General features: G+C 44.8%; 1 protein-coding gene across 2 annotated transcripts in view; it reads right to left on the bottom strand.

Moving 5' to 3' along the window:
- Window positions 1-20,946, bottom strand: part of igsf3 (immunoglobulin superfamily, member 3) — a 149,763-nt gene extending 128,817 nt beyond the window's left edge. Inside the window, exon 1 of one of the 2 annotated variants that reach the window (XM_078409259.1) lies at window positions 20,582-20,946. In XM_078409259.1, the coding sequence (XP_078265385.1) occupies window positions 20,582-20,621 (40 nt within the window). In that variant the 5' untranslated portion in view covers window positions 20,622-20,946. Of the gene's footprint in view, window positions 1-18,516; window positions 18,579-20,581 lie in introns of those variants that run through there. The other variant, XM_078409260.1, reaches the window with a different exon arrangement.
- Window positions 20,947-21,616: the final 670 nt, after the last annotated feature.

Here is a 21,616-nt window from a genome sequence, read left to right as displayed (position 1 = left end):
AATTATGCAAATTCCCAAAATATACTAGTTTTAGTTTTAGAAATACAGCAATGGAAACAGGCCCTTCAGCCCACCGAGACCACACCGACCTGCTCACACTAGTTCTTTGTTATCACCCTCACTTATCCACTCCCTACACACTCGGCTACGATTTACAGAAGGCCAATTAACCTTCAAACTCGCACGTCTTTGGGATGTGGGAGACAATCCAGGTGATCGCAGAGAGAACGTGCAGACTCCCTGCACATACAGCATTGAGGTCAGGGGTGGAACCCAGGTCTCTGGTGCTGAGGCAGCGGCACTACCCGCTGCGCCAATGTACGGACATCTTATCCGTGTCAAGGTAATTCGCATTGAAATCAAAGGTTTTGGTGATTCACATCTATTAATCACCCTGTTGATCATCACTGCAAAGCAACAGGCAGGAGAGGTTCCATTGGGCAGGTTGCATCAGAGCTTGGCTTGGGAAACAGCTCTGCCCAAGACCGCAAGAAATTGCAGAGAGTTGTGGATGTGGCTCAGTCCATCACACAGACCATTCCTTCTTCTCCTGCTCCTGTCCGGCAGAAAATACAGACACTTGAAAGTGCGCACCACCAGACTCTGAACGGTCCTTCCATAAGCTAGGATCTCTACCCAATTTGTTTCTGTAACTGTAATGCCACAACACCGTAAACTGTATTCTGCACTGGGGTATTTTTCTCTCTGCTCCACCGGTTGTATTTATGTTTGGTTTGATTGGACTCATGTTTGGCGTGATCTGACTTGTTTGGATAGGAGGCAAACAAAAGCTTTTCACTATATCTAAGTACACGTGACAATAGTCCGAAGGGTCTCGACCCAAAACGTCACCCATTCCCGAGATGCTGCCTGTCCTGCTGAGTTACTCCAGCATTTTGTGTCTACCTTTGATTTAAATCAGCATTTCGTACACAATAATAAATCTAACCCATATATATGGGCAATGAACTTGACACTTGAATGAACTTGAACTTCCGAGATGTCCTCGTTTTTCAGAAAACGGGGCTTCCCCTCCTCCATTATAGATGAGGCTCTCACTAGGGTCTCTTCTACATCCCGCAGCTCCGCTCTTGCTCCCCATCCCCCCACTCGCAACAAGGACAGGATCCCCCTCGTTCTCACCTTCCACCCCACCAGCCAGCGGATCCAACATATCATCCACCAACATTTCCGTCACCTACAACAGGACCCCACCACTGGCCATATCTTCCCATCCCCTCCCCTCTCTGCATTCCGCAGAGACCGTTCCCTCCGCAACTCCCTGGTCCACTCGTCCCTTCCTACCCAAACCACCCTAACCCCGGGCACTTTCCCTTGCAACCGCACGAGATGCAACACCTGTCCCTTTACCTCCCCCCTCAACTCCATCAAAGGACCCAAACATTCTTTCCAGGTGAGACAGAGGTTCACCTGCACCTCCTCCAACCTCATCTATTGCATCCGCTGCTCTAGATGTCAACTCATCTATATCGGCGAAACCAAGCGCAGGCTCGGCGATCGCTTCGCTGAACACCTGCGCTCGGTCCGCATTAACGCAACTGATCTCCCGGTGGCCCAGCACTTTAACTCCCCCTCCCATTCCCAGTCTGACCTCTCTGTCATGAGCCTCCTCCAGTGCCATAGTGAGGCCCGCCGGAAATTGGAGGAGCAGCACCTCATATTTCGCCTGGGCAGTTTGCGGCCCGGTGGTATGAACGTCGACTTCTCTAATTTCAGATAGCTCCTCTGTCCCTCCCTTCCCCTCCTCCTTCCCAGATCTCCCTCTATCTTCCTGTCTCCACCTATATCCTTCCTTTGTCCCACCCCCGACATCAGTCTGAAGAAGGGTCTCGACCCGAAACGTCACCCATTCCTTCTCTCCCGAGATGCTGCCTGACCTGCTGAGTTACTCCAGCATTTTGTGAATAAATTGACACTATTCCTAATGTCTAATCTTGCTGGGCGACGCCTAATACAATATTTTTTGATAACAAGTTCGTGCCCTCAATACTGTGTGTGTTGGTACAAGGGGCTGTGTATGGAACATCAAGACTCAATGAGTAACATGTTAACTACCATTTCACAAGCTCGAGTGTTGCTGACAGCATTACCAAAACCTTTAGCTGACAGTGTTTATACTCACAGAAACACAAGGGACTGTAGAAGGTGGACTCTGAGCAAAGCACAGAGTGTTTAGTTTTTATTTTAGTTTAATTTGGAGATACAGCACGAAATAGGCCCTTCGGCCTACCGAGTCCACACCGACCAGCGATCCCACACATTAACACTATCCTACATACACTAGGGACAATTTTACATTACACCACCCAATTAACCAACAAACCTGTACATCTTTGGTGTGTGGGAGGAAACCGAAGATCTCTGAGAAAAACCATGCAGGTCACGGGGAGAACGTACAAACTCCATACAGACAGCACCCATAGTCAGGATTGAACCAGGGTCTCTGGCGCTGCAAGGCTGTAGCTCAACTGCTAGGCCTTAGTTTAAAGATACTGCTTGGAAACCGGCCCTTCCGCCCACCGAGTCTATACTGACCAGAGATCACCCATACACTAGTTTTATCACACACACCAGGGACAATTTACAGAAGCCAATTAACCTACAAATTGGCACGTCTTTAGCATGTGGGAGGAAACCGGCGCACCCGGAGAAGAACCTTGTGGATTGCATATCCACGTGTCTATCTAAAAGCCTCTTAAATACCACCCCTGGCAGCATGTTCCAGCCACCCACCACTCTGTTAAAAAACCCCCCATTAACTTTCTCTCTCTCACCTTAAATTTATAACTAGTTTTTGGCATTTCCACCCCAGGCAAAAGGTTCTGACTGTCCATATCTATGCATCTCATACCTCTACTAGGTCTCCCCTCAACCTCCAACATCAGAGAAAACAATCCAAGTTTGCCCAACCTCTCCTTGTAGCTGATAGCTCCTAATCCAGGCAGCATTCTGGTTAAAAGATGATAAATCAAGGAAGATAGCAAGATAAACTCCTTCGATATCTGAGGATAGCCCCAGATTTTACAAGGCTGCAGAATGCACCATGATCATGATCATGAATGCTATTGAACGCAGGGACATACAGCAACTGACACATGCAAGACTCAGTCTCTTCGACCACAATCAGATGATCTTATTTTATGATATCGATTAGGAAATAAATATTGGCCAAATACTGATGAGAATTCCTCAATTTTTTCAAACATACCTCCTGATTTTTTAAAATCACGAGATAGAGAGGGAGAGCTTGGTTTAATACACTGTAGATTGGACTAGAATGCCAACCTGGAACCTTTATCACAATTAGTAGAAGCTAATAGTAAGAGTGAATGTTATTGGAGTATTCATTGAATAGTCAAAGTTAGATACAGACAGCACCTCTAGTCAAGATCCAACCTGGGTCTCCAATGCTGTAAAGCAGCATCTCTCCTGCTGTGCCACTGTGCCTCCCACCCTGTACACCTCAATAAGATCACCCCTTGGCCTCTTATGCTCCAAAGCAAAAAGTCCCAGCCTATCCAACCGTTCCCTATTACTCAAGCCCACAAGCACAGGTAACATCATGGTGATTCTCTTCTGCACCCTTTCCATCTGCTGGAATAGTTGAATCTATCAGTTGAACAGATTGAGCACACATGTTTAAACACAAAGAATGGATAGAATGGATAATATATTGGGATGAAGGTTGAATCAATTTCAATTCGACCAAAACACTTCAGTACCCGAGATACGGATTTCCTATTCTGAATCCCTGTCAAATAAATGTTCTATTTAAAGCATGATAATTATTAAACACCTTTACAATCAATAGATATTAACAAGCCATAAGCAATTTTGCCCATCATCTTAAAAAAAAATAACCTAAAGGTCCATTGATCTTCCATTGACAAAAATGAGCTGTCTTTCCTTCTTTAAAATCATTTTATGGACTTAACTCCACTTACCCAGAAGCTGAAAGTAGAACAACACTAAATGCGTTAATGTATTGTGGTGTCATGTTTTAAAAAACTCAAAAGGCCTTCGTACAATAACTCATTTCTGAACCGCAGGGTTGAACAATCAAATCAAACACTAATTATACAACTCCCAACTGTTCAAGAGAAAAGGTTCTGGTTTAAATGGTTTAAACATATTGAAAGTAGATTGTATTCTCTGTACGATGCCACTATTTATGAGCCCTGCCTCTGTTGTAACTTGTTTTCTCAGATTATTACAGGCAGTTAAAAACAGCAAGAAATGTGATCGACTCCAAAGAGTAGCAGCAGGAATGACACAGGCCCCTATTTCCCCAATCATGTTTAAACAGAGACTCAGCAATTGCTGGCTGGGACATCATTCTCATCTATCAGGCAATGAGTCGGCCACACACTAAAGAGAGTTCCCCACTATGTGAAAGCAGCAGGCACAGTGGTGCAGTGGGTAGAGCCCACAGCTGTGCTACCTCACAGCACCAGAGATCCAGGTTCAATCAGGTGTCTGTGTGTGGGGTTTGCACGTTGTCTCTGAGACCGCACAGGTTTCCTCCGGGTGCTCCGGTTTCCTCCCACATCCCAAAGATCTTTGTAGGTTAATTGGTCCTCCGTAAATTACCCTGGTATGTAGGTAGTGGTAGAATGTGGAGGGAACAGAGAACAAAATGGAGAGGATAAATTTGGATTTGATTAGTGTTAATGAGTGATCAATGATCTTGTTGTCCATATTTGCATGCTGGAAACAAATAAAATAAATACATTTTTTAAAATTAATTGTTGCAGGTGGTGCAGCTGGAAGAGCTGCTGCCTCAGAGACCCAGGTACAATCCCAAACTTGGGTTTGTATGCTGTTCCTATGTCCATGTGGGTTTCCTCCCACGTCTCAAAGAGTAGGTTACTTGGCTTCTGTAAATTGCCTCTCATGTGTAGGAAGTGGGCATAACGTAAAACTAATGTGAATGGCTGATCAATGGGCAGCATGGACTTGGTGGGCCGAAAGCCCTGATTCCATGTTGTATCTCAACGAAATCCCGTGTGAATGGGTGATCAGTGGTCGGCATGGACTCTGTGGGATGAACGGCCTGTTTCTGTACTGTATAACTCCATGAATAACTAACTACCCATTCAAACTCCAGTTGCCAGTTTCAAATCTGGCTCTGGAGGAGTAAGGAGGAAATAATGAATTGGAGGAACAGCACCTCATATCACTTGGGCAGTTTACAACCCAGTGGTGTGAACATTGATTTTTTTTATTTCAAGTCACTCCTGCATTCCTTCCCCCCCACTTTCTCTCTCTCTCCCTCCCACACCCCAATTGTTCTACTAGTTCCACTGTTTGCATTCTTGTATCCCTGTCGTTAGCTCATCTTCCCCAGCCAACAATGGGCCATTATGGACTCCACCCTACCAGAGATCATCCACCCTGATTTGGTCTGGCCTTTCATTTGGAAGAAGGTTTCCAACCCGAAATGGCATCTATTCCTTTTCTCCAGACACGCAGCCTGACCCGCTGAGTTACTCCAGCATTTTGGGTCTATCTTCAGTAACATTGAATTGGTCTAAGATGACTGCTACCTGACACCAATAGTTTCAATGGATTTCCGGCGCTTGTGATCAATTCAACAGAAAAAGGCAAGCAGGATGACAATGGGATGCCTGTCATTAAAGGCAAGTGCCATTCAAGTCATTCCAATCGCCAGGGACATGTCATTCTCACCACACGGGCTGTGTCCTGCTCTGGGGAAATGTGTAGGAGTCACAACTCAGTACAATTATCACACTGTAACGTGCAAGATGTCACCAATAAATTGTGCTGCAACTTTGAACATAGAACCGCTCAGAGTGTAGGAAGGAACTGCAAATGCTGGTTGATACCGAAGATGGACACAAAATGCTGGAGTAACTCAGTGGGTCAGGCAGCACCTCAGGAGAAATAGGTGGCATTTCGGGTTGAGACCCTTCTTCAGACTGTCGGGGAAGAGGGAAACTTGAAAAGGTGCAAGAGAGATCAGAACCAGCACTGACGACCAAAGAGCCCACAATGGTCCATTGCTGGCTGTGGAGGTGATAATGAGGGGATACAAACAGTAAACTACCAGGACAACTTGGATGGGGGAGAAGAGATGGAAAGAAGGGGAATGCAAGGATTATTCGAAATTAGAGAAATCCATATTCATATTATTGTATTCAGGTTATTGTAGCCAACATCTGGATTACAACAAACTCAATAATCTGCAAAGTAACCACTGTGTGAATCCTTTCATTCTAATCTCCTCTGCCTGCATGTGATCCATACCCCTCCATTCCCTGCATATTCGTGCCTATCTAAAAGCCTCAAACTCCATTATTGTATCTGCTTCCACCACCACACCTGGTAGCACATTCTAGCCCCCCACCACCCCACAGCCCCACACAATGCAACATTCATTTTTGCAAAGGATTAATTTCCCATTTCTTATACTGTTGTTTACATTGTCAAATTTGCCATTTCTTATAATCAGAAGCAACATCCACTGACTGATAATCAGATACAATCCTCAGCATAGTCATACAGTGTGGAAACAGGCCCTTCAGCCCAACTTGCCCACACCAACCAACATGTCCCATCTACATGTCCCACGCCCAGGGCCGTCTTAACGCATGGGCCTGATGGGCCTGATGGGCACTTGCCCGGGGCCCCACGAGCATAGGGGCCCCATGCTGATCTGTGTATGTTAAGTGACTTGCAATAAATCAATACTACTTTAAAAATGTAGGTTCAATAAGTGCTTTTTTCGCAACATTTTCGGTCCCTAAGTGCTTCTCACAGCGATCTGTAAGTGCTTTTCGCAACAATGTAGCACCCCAAGTCCATCGCTAAGTGCTTTTCGGTAAGTGCTTTTTGCCGGCATGACAGGGGGGGGCTGGTAGGGAAAGGGGGGTGGGGGAGAGTAACAGTAGGGGCCCCAGTACACTGCTTTGCCCGGGGGCCCATAATGCTGTAAAAACGGCCCTGCCCACGCCCGCATTTGGCCCATATCCCTCTAAACCTGTCCAATTGCTTCTTAAACATTATAATAGTCCCTGCCTCAACCACCTCCTCCGGAAGTAAACTACGGGTGCTGTCTGTGTAGAGTTTGCACATTCTCCCTGTGACCGTGTTAGTTTTCTCTAGGTGCTCTGGTTTCCTCCCACACTCCAAAAACATACAAGCTTGTAAGTTAATTGGCTCCGGTAAAATTGTAAATTGTCTCTAGTGTGTAGGATAGTGTTAGTGTACGGGGTGATCCAAGCGTACTCGGTGGGCCAAAGGGCCTGTTTCCATGATGTATCTCTAAAATCTGAAGTCTAACGTCTAAAAGGACAGCAGGTATTGGAGTAACTCAGCAGGTCCGGCAGTGTCTCTGAAAACGTGGATAGCTAGTTTTGTGTTAGGACCCTGCCTCAGTATATAGTTTTCAGCATTTTCGCAGGGAGGAGAATAATCATCCAGGGTGGGATATCTTTGATTATCAGTCTGATGAAGAGTCTAATCTGAAAACGTCACCCACTCATGTTCTCCAGAAATACAGCCCGACCCGCTGAGTTACTCCAGCACTTTGTGTCTTGTTAGGTTATTCAGGTGAGGGGGAGGGGGGGGTGAGGAGAAGTATGATTGCCACTTAAGCCACTCATCTGCTAAAGGCTAGAAATGAAAAGGGTGTGAGACAAGGAAAGAAGCACAGTGAACTGGAAATCCAGAGGGAGCGATGTAGGAGGTAGGGGAGAGAGGAGATAATGCAAGGCTGAACTCCAGTTCGCAAATGGTTCAGCTTTGTGTGTTTTGTATTCTCATTTCCCCACCTAAATTTTCACCTGGATCCCTGCAAAACCGACTGATTTTATCACGGAGATTAATGGCCAACTTGCAATTAAGTTAATGGATTTTGGTTATTCTTTAAAATACCCTTTTGTGTAATCTATTTAAAAGCTTCATAAAATATAATTTTATGGAGGTGAAATATAATGTTCTATGCACTATTATATCTTTGTGATCTTATAAATATCTGGTGGCTCAAGACAAAGGTTGCGCACACAACAGCCCAAACTTGAAATTGTCGTGGGAGGCTCGTGTTGACGTGAAAAATAGATCTTTGGCTCTATTTAAAAATCACAGAAAACCATTGCAGAACAAGCACCAAGTATCCTGGAGTGCAAACTCTCAGAGTGCATCATTATTTTGCTTCATCCAGCCAGGTTGTATCCAAAACCCAATTGCTAAATGGAATTTTGTGCGTTCTACAACAGGAACTCCAATAATCTCAGTTGTCTCCAGTAAGAAAAAGTTTATATTATCTCATGACTACATGTAGCCGAAGATAGACACAAAGTGCTGGAATAACTCAGCGGGTTAGGCAGCATCTCTGGAGAACGTGGAAGGGTGACGTTTTAGGTTGAGACTTCTGCAGACTGAGAGGGATTATATGTTCAAGACTTTGAGATTTATCTTTCTTCCAAGTGAACCCAATTTTTTTTTCCCTGACCCCTAATGTTTTTTTTCTGATTGAGTCTGCTTCCTCCACAGAGGGACTGTAAGCAGACAACTCCATTTTAAGAACCTGTATTAACCCCTACATCACACTGACCTACTTTAAGGAGAACGTACAAACTCTGTACAGACAGCACCTGTGGTGAGAATTGAACCTGGGTCTCTGGTGCCGCACGGCAGCAACTCCACCACCATTAAAACAGGGAGAGGCAACTCGGCCTTATTAAGCACTAAATGCCTCTCCAATTTAAGTGAGTCAAATTAATTGCCATATGTACCAAATGGAACAATGAAATTCTTACTTTTATCTGCATAACAGCACTCAATAGTTAACACAATAAAACAAATAAAAAATTGAATATTAGTGCAAAACAAAATCCCCAGATTCCCCAGAGCACTCAAGAGAGTTTGTAGTTGAGTGGGTGTTTAATAGCCTGATGGTTGATTGCTGGAAACAAGTATGTTGGTGTGATAGATAGGCACAAAGTGCTAGAGTAACTCAGTAGACCATACGGTATATCTGGAGAAAAAGAATCGATGACGTTTTAGGTTGGGACTCTTCTTCAGACTGAAAGTAGGGAGGGTGGCAATGGAAGAGGCCCAGGTCAGTAGGGGAATGGGACAGGGAGTTGAAAAGCCCCTACTTTCAGTGTGAGGAAGGTTCCTGACCCAAAACATCACCCATCCTTTTTCTCCAGAGATGCTGCCTAACCCGTTGATTTAGTCCAGCACTATGTTTATCTTTGGTATAAACAATCATCTGCAGTCCTTTGCTTCTACATATAGGCTGCTGTAATGTAAAGGTTAGAACAGGCTTTCCAGCTAAAATGGAGTTGTCCTCTAACAGTCCTCACGTGAAGCAAGCAGACACATTCAGAAAAACAATTAGATTCTTGGGGAAGTAAGTGGGCTTGCTTGAAAGATAAGTAAATCTCAAGGTCTTGAACATACAGCTACAAGGACATGTAGTCAGGAGATAAGATAAACTTTTTTTTCTGGAGGCAATGAGATTAACTGAGTTCCTGTGCATGTAGAGCGCATAAAATTACATTTGGCAATTGCGTTTGGATACAACCTAGTCATATAGAGCAAAATAATGATGCACTGAGAGTTTGCACTCCAGGATACTTGGCATTTGTTCAATAGTTTTCTGCGATTTTCATGTAGTGAATCTTTTGTTTCACTTTTCACTGAAATACCCATGATAATTTCAGGTTTGGGCTGTTAATATCCATTGTGGACAACATTCACCTTGAGACAAACAAGGATGCGAGATATTTATAAGATTATAAGTTCTCGCAGCAGAATTAGGCTATCCGGCCCATCAGGTCTACCCCGCCATTCAATAATGGCTGATCTATCTTTCCCTCTCAACCCCATTCTATTGCCTTCTCCCTGTAACCTCTGACAACCTTACTATTCAAGGATCTATCAATCTCTGCCTTAAAAATATCTATTGACATGATCTCCACAGTCATCTGTGGCAATGAATTCCACAGATTAACCACCCTCTGACAAAAGAAATTCGTACTCATCTCCTTCGTAAAGCACAAGAAGGTATCCAAACGCCTCTACTCTTCCTTAGGAGACTGGGGAAAATCCACATGTCTTAAACGGCTCTTACAAACTCCTACAGATGCACCATGGAAAGCACACTGCAGCTTGGTTTGCCAAAGATCGTAAAAAATTGCAGAGAGTTGTGGATGTAGCCCAGTCCATCACACAGACCAAACTCCCCACCATTAACTTCATCTACACTTCACGCTGCCTCAGCAAAGCAGCCAACATAATCAAAGACTTGTCCCACCCCGGTCATTCCATCTTCTCCCTGCTACCATCTGGCAGAAGGTATAGAAGCTTTAAAATGCACGCCACCAGACTCAAGAATAACAACTTCCCCGTTATCATCAGGCTTCTGAACAGTCCTTCCATAAGTTAGAGTACTGGCAGATTCACCTCTACCCCATTACGGACATTGGACTTTGTCTAAGGAACTGATGCGCTACAATGCAGTGAACTATACTCCGCAACCTCCACTAGGATCTACATATCGTACTCGAGTTTGGCTCAATTGCATTTGTGTAAGGCATTATCTGATCAGTTGTTTATAGACGAGGGGTGAGGCAAGAGTTCATTAATTATTTCATTGCATGCACCAGTGGCCAGGCTGTTTCACCACAGCTTCAGCAATTCACAACAAATTCAAAAAACATCCATGACAGAGGTGTTAACCCCATCCACAGCCTTCATTCCCTCCACCACTAGAGCACTGTGCAGGCAGTAATGTTCAATTCAGAAAATGCAGCGCATTTACAGTAAACCCTCATTACAACCGCCCTGAGGGGTAATGGTGCCCATTATCAGATTGCGCGCTATAATCTGGGGTGGCACAGGTTTAGAGAGGGCAGCAGGGTGGCGCAGCGGATTAGTTGCTGCCTTGCAGCGCCAGAGACCCGGGTTCGATCCTAACAACATTGGTCAGGCACGGAGTTTGCATGTTCTCCCTATGATCGCGTGGGTTTTCTACGGGTGCTCCAGTTTACTCTCACACTCTGGACTTGTCTCTGGAAAATTGTAATGGCATTTAGAACACAAGGATGCAAGGTGCTCTCTCCCTATTTTAATTGCTTAGGAATTTTATGGGGTTGTTTCATGTAGTTTAGTTTATCATTGCATGTACCGAGCTGCAGTGAAAAGCTTTTTTATTGCGTGCCCTCCAGTCAGCGGAAAGCCTATACATGATTACAATCAAGCTGTCCATTGTGTTCACGTGCAGGATAAAGGGTATATCGTTTAGTGCAAGATAGAGTCCAATAAAGTCTATAAAAAATAGTCCAAGGATCTTCAATGCGGTAGATGGGAGGTCAGGGCTGCTCTCTAGTTCGCGAGAGGGTGGTTCAGTTGCCTGATAACAGCTGGGATGAAACTGTCCCTGAATCTAGAGGTACGAGTTTTCAAATATCTGTACCTCTTGCCTGATGTGAGATGGGAGAAGAGGAGTGGCTGGGATACATATGACAATTAAACGCTCTTAACCCTTGATGCTCCCCACATGCAGTGCAAGGGAGATCAACTGTACTCTGTGTGATTTACTGAGTCTTACAGAGAGAACAAACTACTACCAACACACGCTGTTTGTAAACAACTGGCTTTGTTGGAAGATAAATTGAACAGTGGCTGTACATGCTGATCATTGATGGGCAAAGCAACAGAACAAATAGTCAAAGCAGAAACAAAGATCCGCAAGTGCTGGTTAATACACAAAAGTACACATAGAAACTAGGTGCAGGAGTAGGCCATTCGGCCCTTCGAGCCAGCACCGCCGTTCAATATGATCATGGCTGATCATCCAAAATCAGTACCCCGTTCCTGCTTTATCCCCATATCCCTTGATTCCGTTAGCCCCAAGAGCTATATCTAACTCTCTCTTGAAAACTTCCAGTGAATTGGCCTCCACTGCCTTCTGTGGCAGAGAATTCCATAGATTCACAACTCGCTGGGTGAAAAAGTTTTCCCTCATCTCAGTCCTAAATGGCCTACCCCTTATTCTTAGACTATGACCCCTGGTTCTGGACTCCCCCAACATCGGGAACATTTTTCCTGCATCTAGCCAGGTACTGGAGTAACTCAGTGGGTCAGGCAGCATCTCTGGAGAACACGGATAGGTGACGTTTCAGGTTGGAACACTTCTTCAGACTGATTGTTGGGAGGGAGGATGGGGGGGGGGGGGGGGGGGAAGAAAGATGGAAGTGGGGAGGCAGTAGATTGTGAAGCCGGTTGGGGGTGGAGGAAATTAGCAGGGGGAGGGGGACTAACAGGTGGAAGTGCAGGTTGGACACAGGGGAGGGAAAAGGGGTGGGGATGAGAATTCAACATCATACTGTTGGGTTGTAAGCTGCCCAAGCGGAATAAAGGCCACGAGCAAACATAAATTCAATAATATTGGAGATAGACAATCTCAGCGTAAAGAAGGGCTCCGACCCAAAACGTCACCTATTCCTTTTCTCCAGAGATGCTGTCTGACCCACTGACTTACTCCCTCCCCTGTGTCCAACCTGCACTTCCACCATTTAGAACGGAGACCATTTAGAACGGAGATGAGGAAGAACTTTTTCAGTCAGAGGGTGGTGAAGGTGTGGAATTCTCTGCCTCAGAAGGCAGTGGAGGCCAGTTCGTTGGATGCTTTCAAGAGAGAGCTGGATAGAGCTCTTAAGGATAGCGGAGTTAGGGGGTATGGGGAGAAGGCAGGAACGGGGTACTGATTGAGAGTGATCAGCCATGATCGCATTGAATGGCGGTGCTGGCTCGAAGGGCTGAATGGCCTACTCCTGCACCTATTGTCTATTGTCTATTGTCTAAACCAGCATCTGCAGATCCTTCCTACACAAAGTAAATATTGGAGTTGCTCAGCAGGTTAACCAGCATCAGTCAATAGAGAAACAGAGCTACATTCAACTGATGGTATTTATTCACAAAATGCTGGAGTAACTCAGCGGGACAGGCAGCATCTCAGGAGAGAAGGAATGGGTGACATTTCGGGTCGAGATCCTTCTTCAGACTGACCCAAAACTTTCAGGGTCTCGACCCGAAACGTCTACCATTCCTTCTCTCCGGAGATGCTGCATGACCTGCTGAGTTACTCCGGCATTTTGTGAATAAATACCTTCGATTTGTACCAGCATCTGCAGTTATTTTCGTACATTCAACTGATGATCTTTCTTGGGTTCTGCCCGACCTGCTTAGTAATTTATTTTAACTTTCAGATTTTTGGCATTTCCAGTATTTAATTTATTATCTGCAGGAAGTAACAGCAAAATAAAATAATCTATTGTGGATACTGTCATCCTGATTAGGAAATCAGGCAGCTGTTAGGCATGGAAAACTGTCTTGTGCATTAAAAAAGCTCTTTCGTCAGTGCAAGTAGTGCAAAATGTGACGATCAGATTGTTGCTTAGCAAGACAAAATGAGGCAAGGACATGTCTGCAAGAAACAGAACAACAGAGATGACCAACTCCAAGCCAGACCCAGTCATCGTTTCATTGTCTGGATAACTCATTACCTAGTCTACAGCCAACAAACATTGTGGGCCCCACCTTGCCTTGATCATCCTTACTCTTTGCATATCTTGTACTCATTTGTTCTATTTCTCTCTATATATCACCGTCTACATCTCCTGTTCCCCTTTCACCTGACCCTCAGTCTGAAGAAGAGTCTCATCCCAAAACATTACCTATTCCTTTTCTCCAGAATTCTTTTTGTTTTCACTTTTAATTTCAAGTTGTTGTGTACCTTGTGTGTTGTGACTGTCAGCAGACCAATTTCCCTCTGGGGATGAATGAAGTTTTATCGTATCGTATGCTGCCTGATGCACTGAGGTACTCCAGCATTTTGTGCCTATCTCAAATCCATCAAACCGTGATTCCTTTATCACACCCTTACACAACAATGCTTTCGGCACAGTTAGACAGAGATTTGCAAGTTTATCCCCTTCCCAAACCCAGAGATTAGATCCCAAGCACTTCGACCTTCACCAACAGATGTGGACACAAAAAGTTGGAGTAACACAGCGGCTCAGGCAGCTTCTCTGGATAAGGGATAGGTGATGTTTCGGGTCGAGGCCTTTCTTCAGGCTGATAGTCAGGGGAGAGGGCACAGAGAGATGTGACAAGGTACATAGAGCAAATTAATGAAAGATATCCAAAAAGACAGCCCAAAGCCAGCAACAATGATCCAGGAACGGCGGAGTGCACAATGGTCCATTGATGGCTGTGGGGAAGGTGATAACGTGTAATACAGAGTGAAACTCAGCAGGACGACAGTGCAACAAGCACTACGACTAGTGTGGGGGAGGTATGGAGAGAGAGAGAGAGGGGATGCAAGGGTTACTTGAAGTTAGAGAAATCAATATTCACACCATAGTCTTGGCTGAGTGTAAGCGAGCCTCAAAAAGGCAGCCAACATCAGAGACCCACACCACTCTGGCCACATTCTCACTTAACTCTTTAGAATTTAGAGATCAGCATGGGAACAGACCATTCCACCCACCGACCGTCGATCACCCCTTACACTTGCCCTATCCTACACACTAGGGACAATTTACAGAAACCAATTAACCTACAAATCCGCATGTCGTTGGAATGTGGGAGGAATCCGGAGCAGCTGGAGAAAACCCACGCAGTCACGGGGAGTCAAAGGAGAGTGTGGCCAGGGTGGTGTGGGTCTCTGATGATGCTGGCTGCTTTTCCGAGGCAGTGACTGCGGTAGATCCCTTCGATGGTGGGGAGGTCAGTACCCAAGATGGTCCAGGAAGTGTCCACCACTTTTTATAATCTCCTTTGTTTCTGAGCAGCATAGAACCATGAACACTCTTGAATCTCTTGGAGAGTTTAGTTTTAGAGATACAGCGTGGAAAGAGGATTTTCGGCCCACTGAGTCCGCACTGCCCAGCAATCACCCGTTCACACCAGTTCTGTTTGACCTATATACTACGGACAATTTTCAATGAACCTACAAACCTGTACGTCTTTGGGATGTGGGAGGAAACCGAAGCACCCGCAAAAAACCCACGCAGGCACAGGGGGAACGTGCAAACTCCATACATTCAGCACCCATAGTCGGGGTGAACCTGGGTCTCTGGCGCTGTGAGGCAGCAACTCTACTGCTGTGCCACTAGTTAAGTTGCTGGGAAACTCCCAAATTTGGGGGAAATAAAAAAACAATGGCACAAAGATGAACAATAGGCAGTTCCTGATTGCATAGCAGGCGGGCGGGGTGACGCAGGTATGATAGGATTCTGCAGGGATATTTAATCACACCCCTTGGTGAGGCAGTACATCACACTCTGTTCCGAGAATAGTCGGCAATCACAGATCCATTTCACATCGTGGTGCAACGCCAAGATTATTTCACATCTCCTTTCCGTTTAAAGCCTCCCAAAAATTACTTGGAGCCAAACTGTGACAATTTTAAGACCAATGTACATAATCACATTCCATTCTGTCTAAATCTAATACACGAGTCGCAGGTCTTAAACACGTCTCACCCCGGCCACTCCCACTTCTCCCCTCTCCCAACGGTCAAAAGGAAGAGAAGTGTGAAAGCACATACCTTCAGATTCAGGGACAGTTTCTTCCCAGCTGTTATCATCTGAACCATCCTAGCAACAACTGCAGAGCAGCCCTGAGCTACTATCTACCTTATTGGAGACTCTTGGACTATCTTTGATCGGACTATACTGGATTTTATCTAGTGTTTTTCACACAAACGGCAATGTATGGAACGAGGTAGTTGAGGCAGGTACTATCGCAACATTAAAGAAACATTTAGACAGTTGTCCTTTGGCCCAACTTGTCCACTCCAACCAACATGTCCCATCTACACTAGTCCTATCTGCCTGCTTTTGGCCCATATTCCTCTAAACCTATCCTATCCATGTACAGTCTAATCGTTTATTAAACTTGCAGTTGTACCTGGCTCAACTACCTCCCTTGGCAGCTTGTTCCATACACCCACCACCCTTTGTGTGAAAAAGTTACCCCGCTGATTCCTATCAAATCTTTCCCTTTTCTTCTTAAACCTATGTTCTCTGGTTCTCGATTCCCCTACTCTGGGCAAGAGACTCTGTACGTCTACCGAATCTATTCCTCTCATGATTTTATACGCAATGAAATTTAATAAAGCAATAAACAAAAAATAGTGGCAAATATAATATTAACAGTATTTCTTCCCACCATTTTAAATTACTTTAAGCTATTTTCACTCAAAGGGTGGTGGGTATACGGAACAAACTGACAGAGGAGGTAGATACAAGGAACTGCAGATGTTGGTTTGCAACAACAAAAAAGACACAAAGTACTGGAGTAACTTATCAGGTCTCTGGGGAACATGGATAGGTGACATTTTGGGTTGGGATCCTACAATAAAGAGACACTTGGAAAGGTACATGGATAGGAAAGGTTTAGAAGGATATGGGCCAAACGCAGGAAAATGGGACTAAGCTTAGATGGTGCACCTTGGTTGGCACGGACAAGTTAGGCCAAAGAACCAGTTTCTGCGCTGTCGGATTCTAATATGATAATATACTTGTAGTGTGTGTGGAGCAAGGACACAAAGTAGCCATTTTGCTACATGCATAATGTTTTTGTTTTCTACTCGATGAAGATTGTTGTTAATTCATTTTGCTCCTACTACATAGAGTAGTGTGGGAGGTTAATGGGGTAGTATCATGGTGGACAAGTTGGGCTGAAGGGCCTGTTTCCATGCTCTATACACATCTGCAAACACAACACATATCTGCTGAGGGTTGCGTACATTAATTCTGAAGAACTTTTGAGTGCGCACAATGGAAAATTCAAACTATCAGGTTTCTAAGACTGGGAACACTAGATGTATTGGGATCAAATTCAAAGGACTAATGGAAAATCTATCATAGCCCTCAGACACAGATCAGCTTCACACTCAACACTAAAATGGACATTTAATGCTTTCAGCTCTGATCATAGAATGTAGAACAGTACTACACAGGAAGCAGAAACAAGAACTGCAAATGCAAGTTTATACCAAATATAGACACAAAGCGCTGATGTAACTAAACATGTCAGGCAGCATCTCTGGAGAAACAGGATGGGTGACGTTTTGGATCAGGACCTTCTTCAGACTTAAAACAGAGCACACAAGAACAGGCCCTTTGACCTCCAATGTCCATGACAAATGTTATGCCAAGTTAAACTAATCTCCTCCAACTGAACACAATCCAGGTACCTATAACAAAGCCTCTTAAATGCCACTAACGTATCTGCCTCCAACTCCAACCCTGGTAGCACATTCCAGGCACTTGCCACTCCCTGTGTAAAACAACTTGCCCCACACAAGTCCTTTAAACTTTGCCCCTCTCACCTTAAACCTATGCCTTCTAGCCTTATGTCACAATAACAAACCATGTCCTGCTTCTCTCCCTATTCAAGGGAAAGGATACTGGAGAGAAAAAAAGGCACAAAGTGCTGGAGTAACTCAGTGGGTCAGGCAGCATCTCTGGAGAACATGGATAGATGACGTTTCAGGTTGAGACCCTCCTTCAGACTGTTTGTAGTACGGGCAAGACAAGAAGGGTCACACCCGCATCTGCAGTTCCTTGTGTGTAAAGGATACTGGAGCTCTGAAATTGCACAGGAAGCTGAACTGAATGTAATGCAGCCTTAAAACGGTGGGATGAGAAAACAAGCTTTGAGAATTACTGTGACAGATCGTTGTGGTGGCCAAGAGGATGCGGGGGGGGGGGGGGGGGGGGGGGGGGAGGGGGGAGATATGGAATTACATAACTCCACAACCTCGGGTTTGCAGACAGCCTGACTTGATACGATTATTTAAAATGGGACAAAAATGCACAACTCGTGCTGACATTATCCATTAACCATGAATTAGCATTAGAACGCTCTCTGGAATTAAGTGCTAAAACATGCAGAAAGGATTCATTGCTTTCCTGTAAGTGGGAACTTTGCAGCTGCCTGTGAGAATACATTTCTAGACATATGGGATCTGTTACTTGCTAACTGTCGATGATATGCTTAGACTACCGTGGTCTCTCAGAGTGACGCTTGGGGAAAAATAGGAATTTGCCGGAATTTTCCCCAAAGCTTACACAAGTTTGTTTCCCCCTCTTCCCTGGAATTACATTGATGAATATGGCCAAATCTAACGGGCTCCTTTTCATAATATAAACTATCATGTATTTAATTTATTGTAAATCTTTTATTATCATATCTGTTAACTGAACAAAAAGTTAAATTAAGTAAGTGTTCATTTATAACTTAAATTATTAATTATATAATATAATTCAACCATTAGCTGATCTATTGTTCCCTCTCAACCCCATTCTCCTGCCTTCTCCATGTAATCTTTGACGCCCTTCCCAAGCAAGCAAAATTTTCTTTTGGATTTATTTGAAATTGGCATTTTTTTGATATGTATCCCAATAAGTAAATGAATTATAATTCAATTTAATTTGTAAATTAACTCACTTAATTTTGTTTTGTTGAGTTTAGAGATACAACATGGAAACAGGCTCTTCGACCCACCGAGTCTACGTCAACCATTGATCACTCGTTCGACCAAGTTCTATATTATCCCACCTTTGCATACACTCCCTACACACTAGGGGCAATTTACAGAGGGCCAATTAACCTGCAAACGCACACGTATTTTTTTGGATGTGGGAGGAAACCGGAGCACCCAGAGGAATCCCACGCGGTCACTGGGAGAACGTGCAAACTCCGTACAGAGAGCACCCGAGGTCAGGATCCAACCCGAGGTCTCTGGGCTCTATAACTCTGGCACTCTAAGGCAGTAGCTCTACTGATGCACCACTGTGCTGCCCTAATGCTATTGGGATACCAACCAAAAATCAAAATATGCCGAAGGAATAATATCAAACAAATCCAGGAGGATTTTTATCTTGATTAGTAAGGACAACAAAGATTACGGTGATAAGGCAGGAGAATGGGGTTGTGAGGGAAGATAGATCAGCTATGATTGAATGTAGGAGCTGACTCGATGGGCTGAATGGCATAATTCTGCTCCTATGTCTTATTCTGGTTTTTATTTGTACTACTGAGTGCACAGCTTTAATTGAGATTAGAGGATATTGACGACCGAATCTCATGGAGCTGGTTTATATTGAAGATAGACACAAAAAGCTGGAGTAAGTCAGCAGGACAGACAACATTTCTGAAGAAAAGGAATAGGTGACGTTTCAGGTTGAGACACTTCTTCAGACACTCATCGTGTAGAATGAGTCAACTGTTTCCTTGATTCTAAAGCTGCACCTAAAGTGATATTCACAAAGCATTCACCATTTACACAGCAAGGAACTTAGAACCATAGGAACGGTGATCATAATTCAAAAACCTTCATGCACATCTGGACAATTGAAACTCAGTATTAATTAACCCCATCTGATGTCAGTCCAGGTGGGCCGTGTAAAACAAAAGGCAGATCTTAAACGCAGCGCAACCCCTCTGAGCATGAATATCACTAGTTCTAGAGTGCTATCAATGATCAGAAAGGGAATAAAAAAGACTTCACTCTCCAATGAGAGCAAGATGCAAGTGTGGGGTTCACTAAAACTATCAGCTCCATCACCATCTCCAGAAATAAAATGGCTCGTTTATACAAAAATGTCTCAAATACTCAAAGATAGACACAAAATGACTCAGCGGGTCAGGCAGCATCTCTCTGGAGAAAAAGGAATGGGTAACATTTCAGGTCAGGACCCTTCTTCGGGCCAACTCCCCTGACTCTCAGCCTGAAGAAGGGTCTTGATCCAAAACACCACCTATTCCTTTTCTCCAGAGATGCTGCCTGTCCGACTGAGTTACTCCAACATTTTGCGTCTATCTTCAGTGTAAACCAGCACCTGCAGTTCCTCCCTACACAAATATTCAAAGATGTTGCTTGTTTTGTCCCTAGGAGTCTGATTAAAACCACTCCTGAACTGCTGAGTTACTCCAGCATTTTGTGAATAAATACCTTCGATTTGTACCAGCATCTGCAGTTATTTTCTTATGAAACCACTCCTGAGATTGATTGAATTTTCAAAAGTTCATAAAACATAGGAGCAGAATTAGGCCATTTGGCCCATCGAGGAGTCTGCATCACCATTCAATCATGGCTGATCTATCTTCCCCTCTCAACCACATTCTCCTCCTGCCTGCTCCCCATAACCATTGACACGCTTATTAATCAAGAATCTATCAACCTCCGCCTGAAAAAATACCCAACACATTTTTCAACATATGTTCAACCTTTCCAACGCTGAATTTTAAATAACGTGTGCATTTAAATAATGTCAATTTCCAAATAAAAAGTCACAAGTTCATCAGAGAACCTCTGAAGCCACTGAAAGATCCCATTTCCCCTCCCCCCCAAACACACACCAAAAAAAACACACACACACACACACACAACTCAAATCACAGTGGACCGCAAACTCCTAACCTCTACTTTTTGATTCATCTCTGCAGTTAATCTCGATACAATTCACAATCCCCCGCGGCAGCGGTTAAAGAGGGAATGTACACGACTCACCCAAAAGCAACGCGACCAACTGGATGGGAATGCACTTCATTGTTGCAACTGCCTGAAAAGCATTTGCTCTCACCAACACGTTCCAGCCCGGGTTGCCTTACAACTAACTATCCCGTCTTCGTGCAGTGTGGAGCTCCCAGGGTCAAGGCTACTCGAGAGGGGGGGAGGGAGGGAGGGAGGGAGGGAGAGGTGTTGAGTCGAGGGCAGTAGGGGTGGCTTTAGGTCAGGTTAAAGCCGGGTACAATTCAGCGCTGAACGTTCATCCATCCATCCCACCGGCTACTAGGCTACACTGGAAACACACGGGCTCTCGCTTTATAGGCTGGGGTGGTTCAAAACAAGGCGACGGATCCGCCCCAGAAGCGGGCGGAATGAATGCAGTGAGTGGAACAGAAAAGGAGGTGGAATATCGACGTCAAATTGTGGGCGGAAAGGTGGGTTGATCAATCCTTGAGAGAGAGAGAGAGAGAGGGAGAGAGAGAGGGGGGGAGAGGGAGAGAGAGGAGAGAGAGGAGAGAGAGAGAGATGGGGAGGCGAAAGGAGGAGGGGGGAGGGAGAGGGGAGGGATGGGTGGATGCAGAGGAGGGGAGGGAGAGGGAGGGGGAGGGGGAGGGAGGGAGAGAGGAATGATGGGAGGGCGAGGGAGAGCTAAAGGGATGGGCAGATCAATGGATGTTAAGTGCAATGTGGGCAGGGGCAGAGTGGAGATAGAGAGGCACAGAGAAGCCCAGATGCAAAAATCAATGAGCATTCAGAGATAGGAGAGCTTGGAGTGGCTAGTGCTGAACACAAGGGAGGGAGGGAGGGAGGGGGAGAGAGAGGGAAAGGAAACATAGACAGGCTGTGAGCTGCACTGTGCCGTGTGTGGCTCCCAAAGGCTGGAAGGAAGGAGTGGAAATAAAGTGATTTTTTTTTAATTTCCCCTTTGCTGAACATTTCAAGTTGAAATAAAATAAACATCAATGGGACAGAACTATGAGCAAAACACAAAGCGCTGTAGGAACTCAGCGGGACCAGGCAGCAACTGTGGAGGGA

The sequence above is a fragment of the Rhinoraja longicauda genome, chromosome 12, assembly GCF_053455715.1.
Source record: "Rhinoraja longicauda isolate Sanriku21f chromosome 12, sRhiLon1.1, whole genome shotgun sequence".
Taxonomy (NCBI): domain Eukaryota; kingdom Metazoa; phylum Chordata; class Chondrichthyes; order Rajiformes; family Arhynchobatidae; genus Rhinoraja; species Rhinoraja longicauda.
The sequence above is the reverse complement of the archived record's forward strand: the minus strand, read 5'-3'. Positions and strand labels throughout refer to the sequence as shown.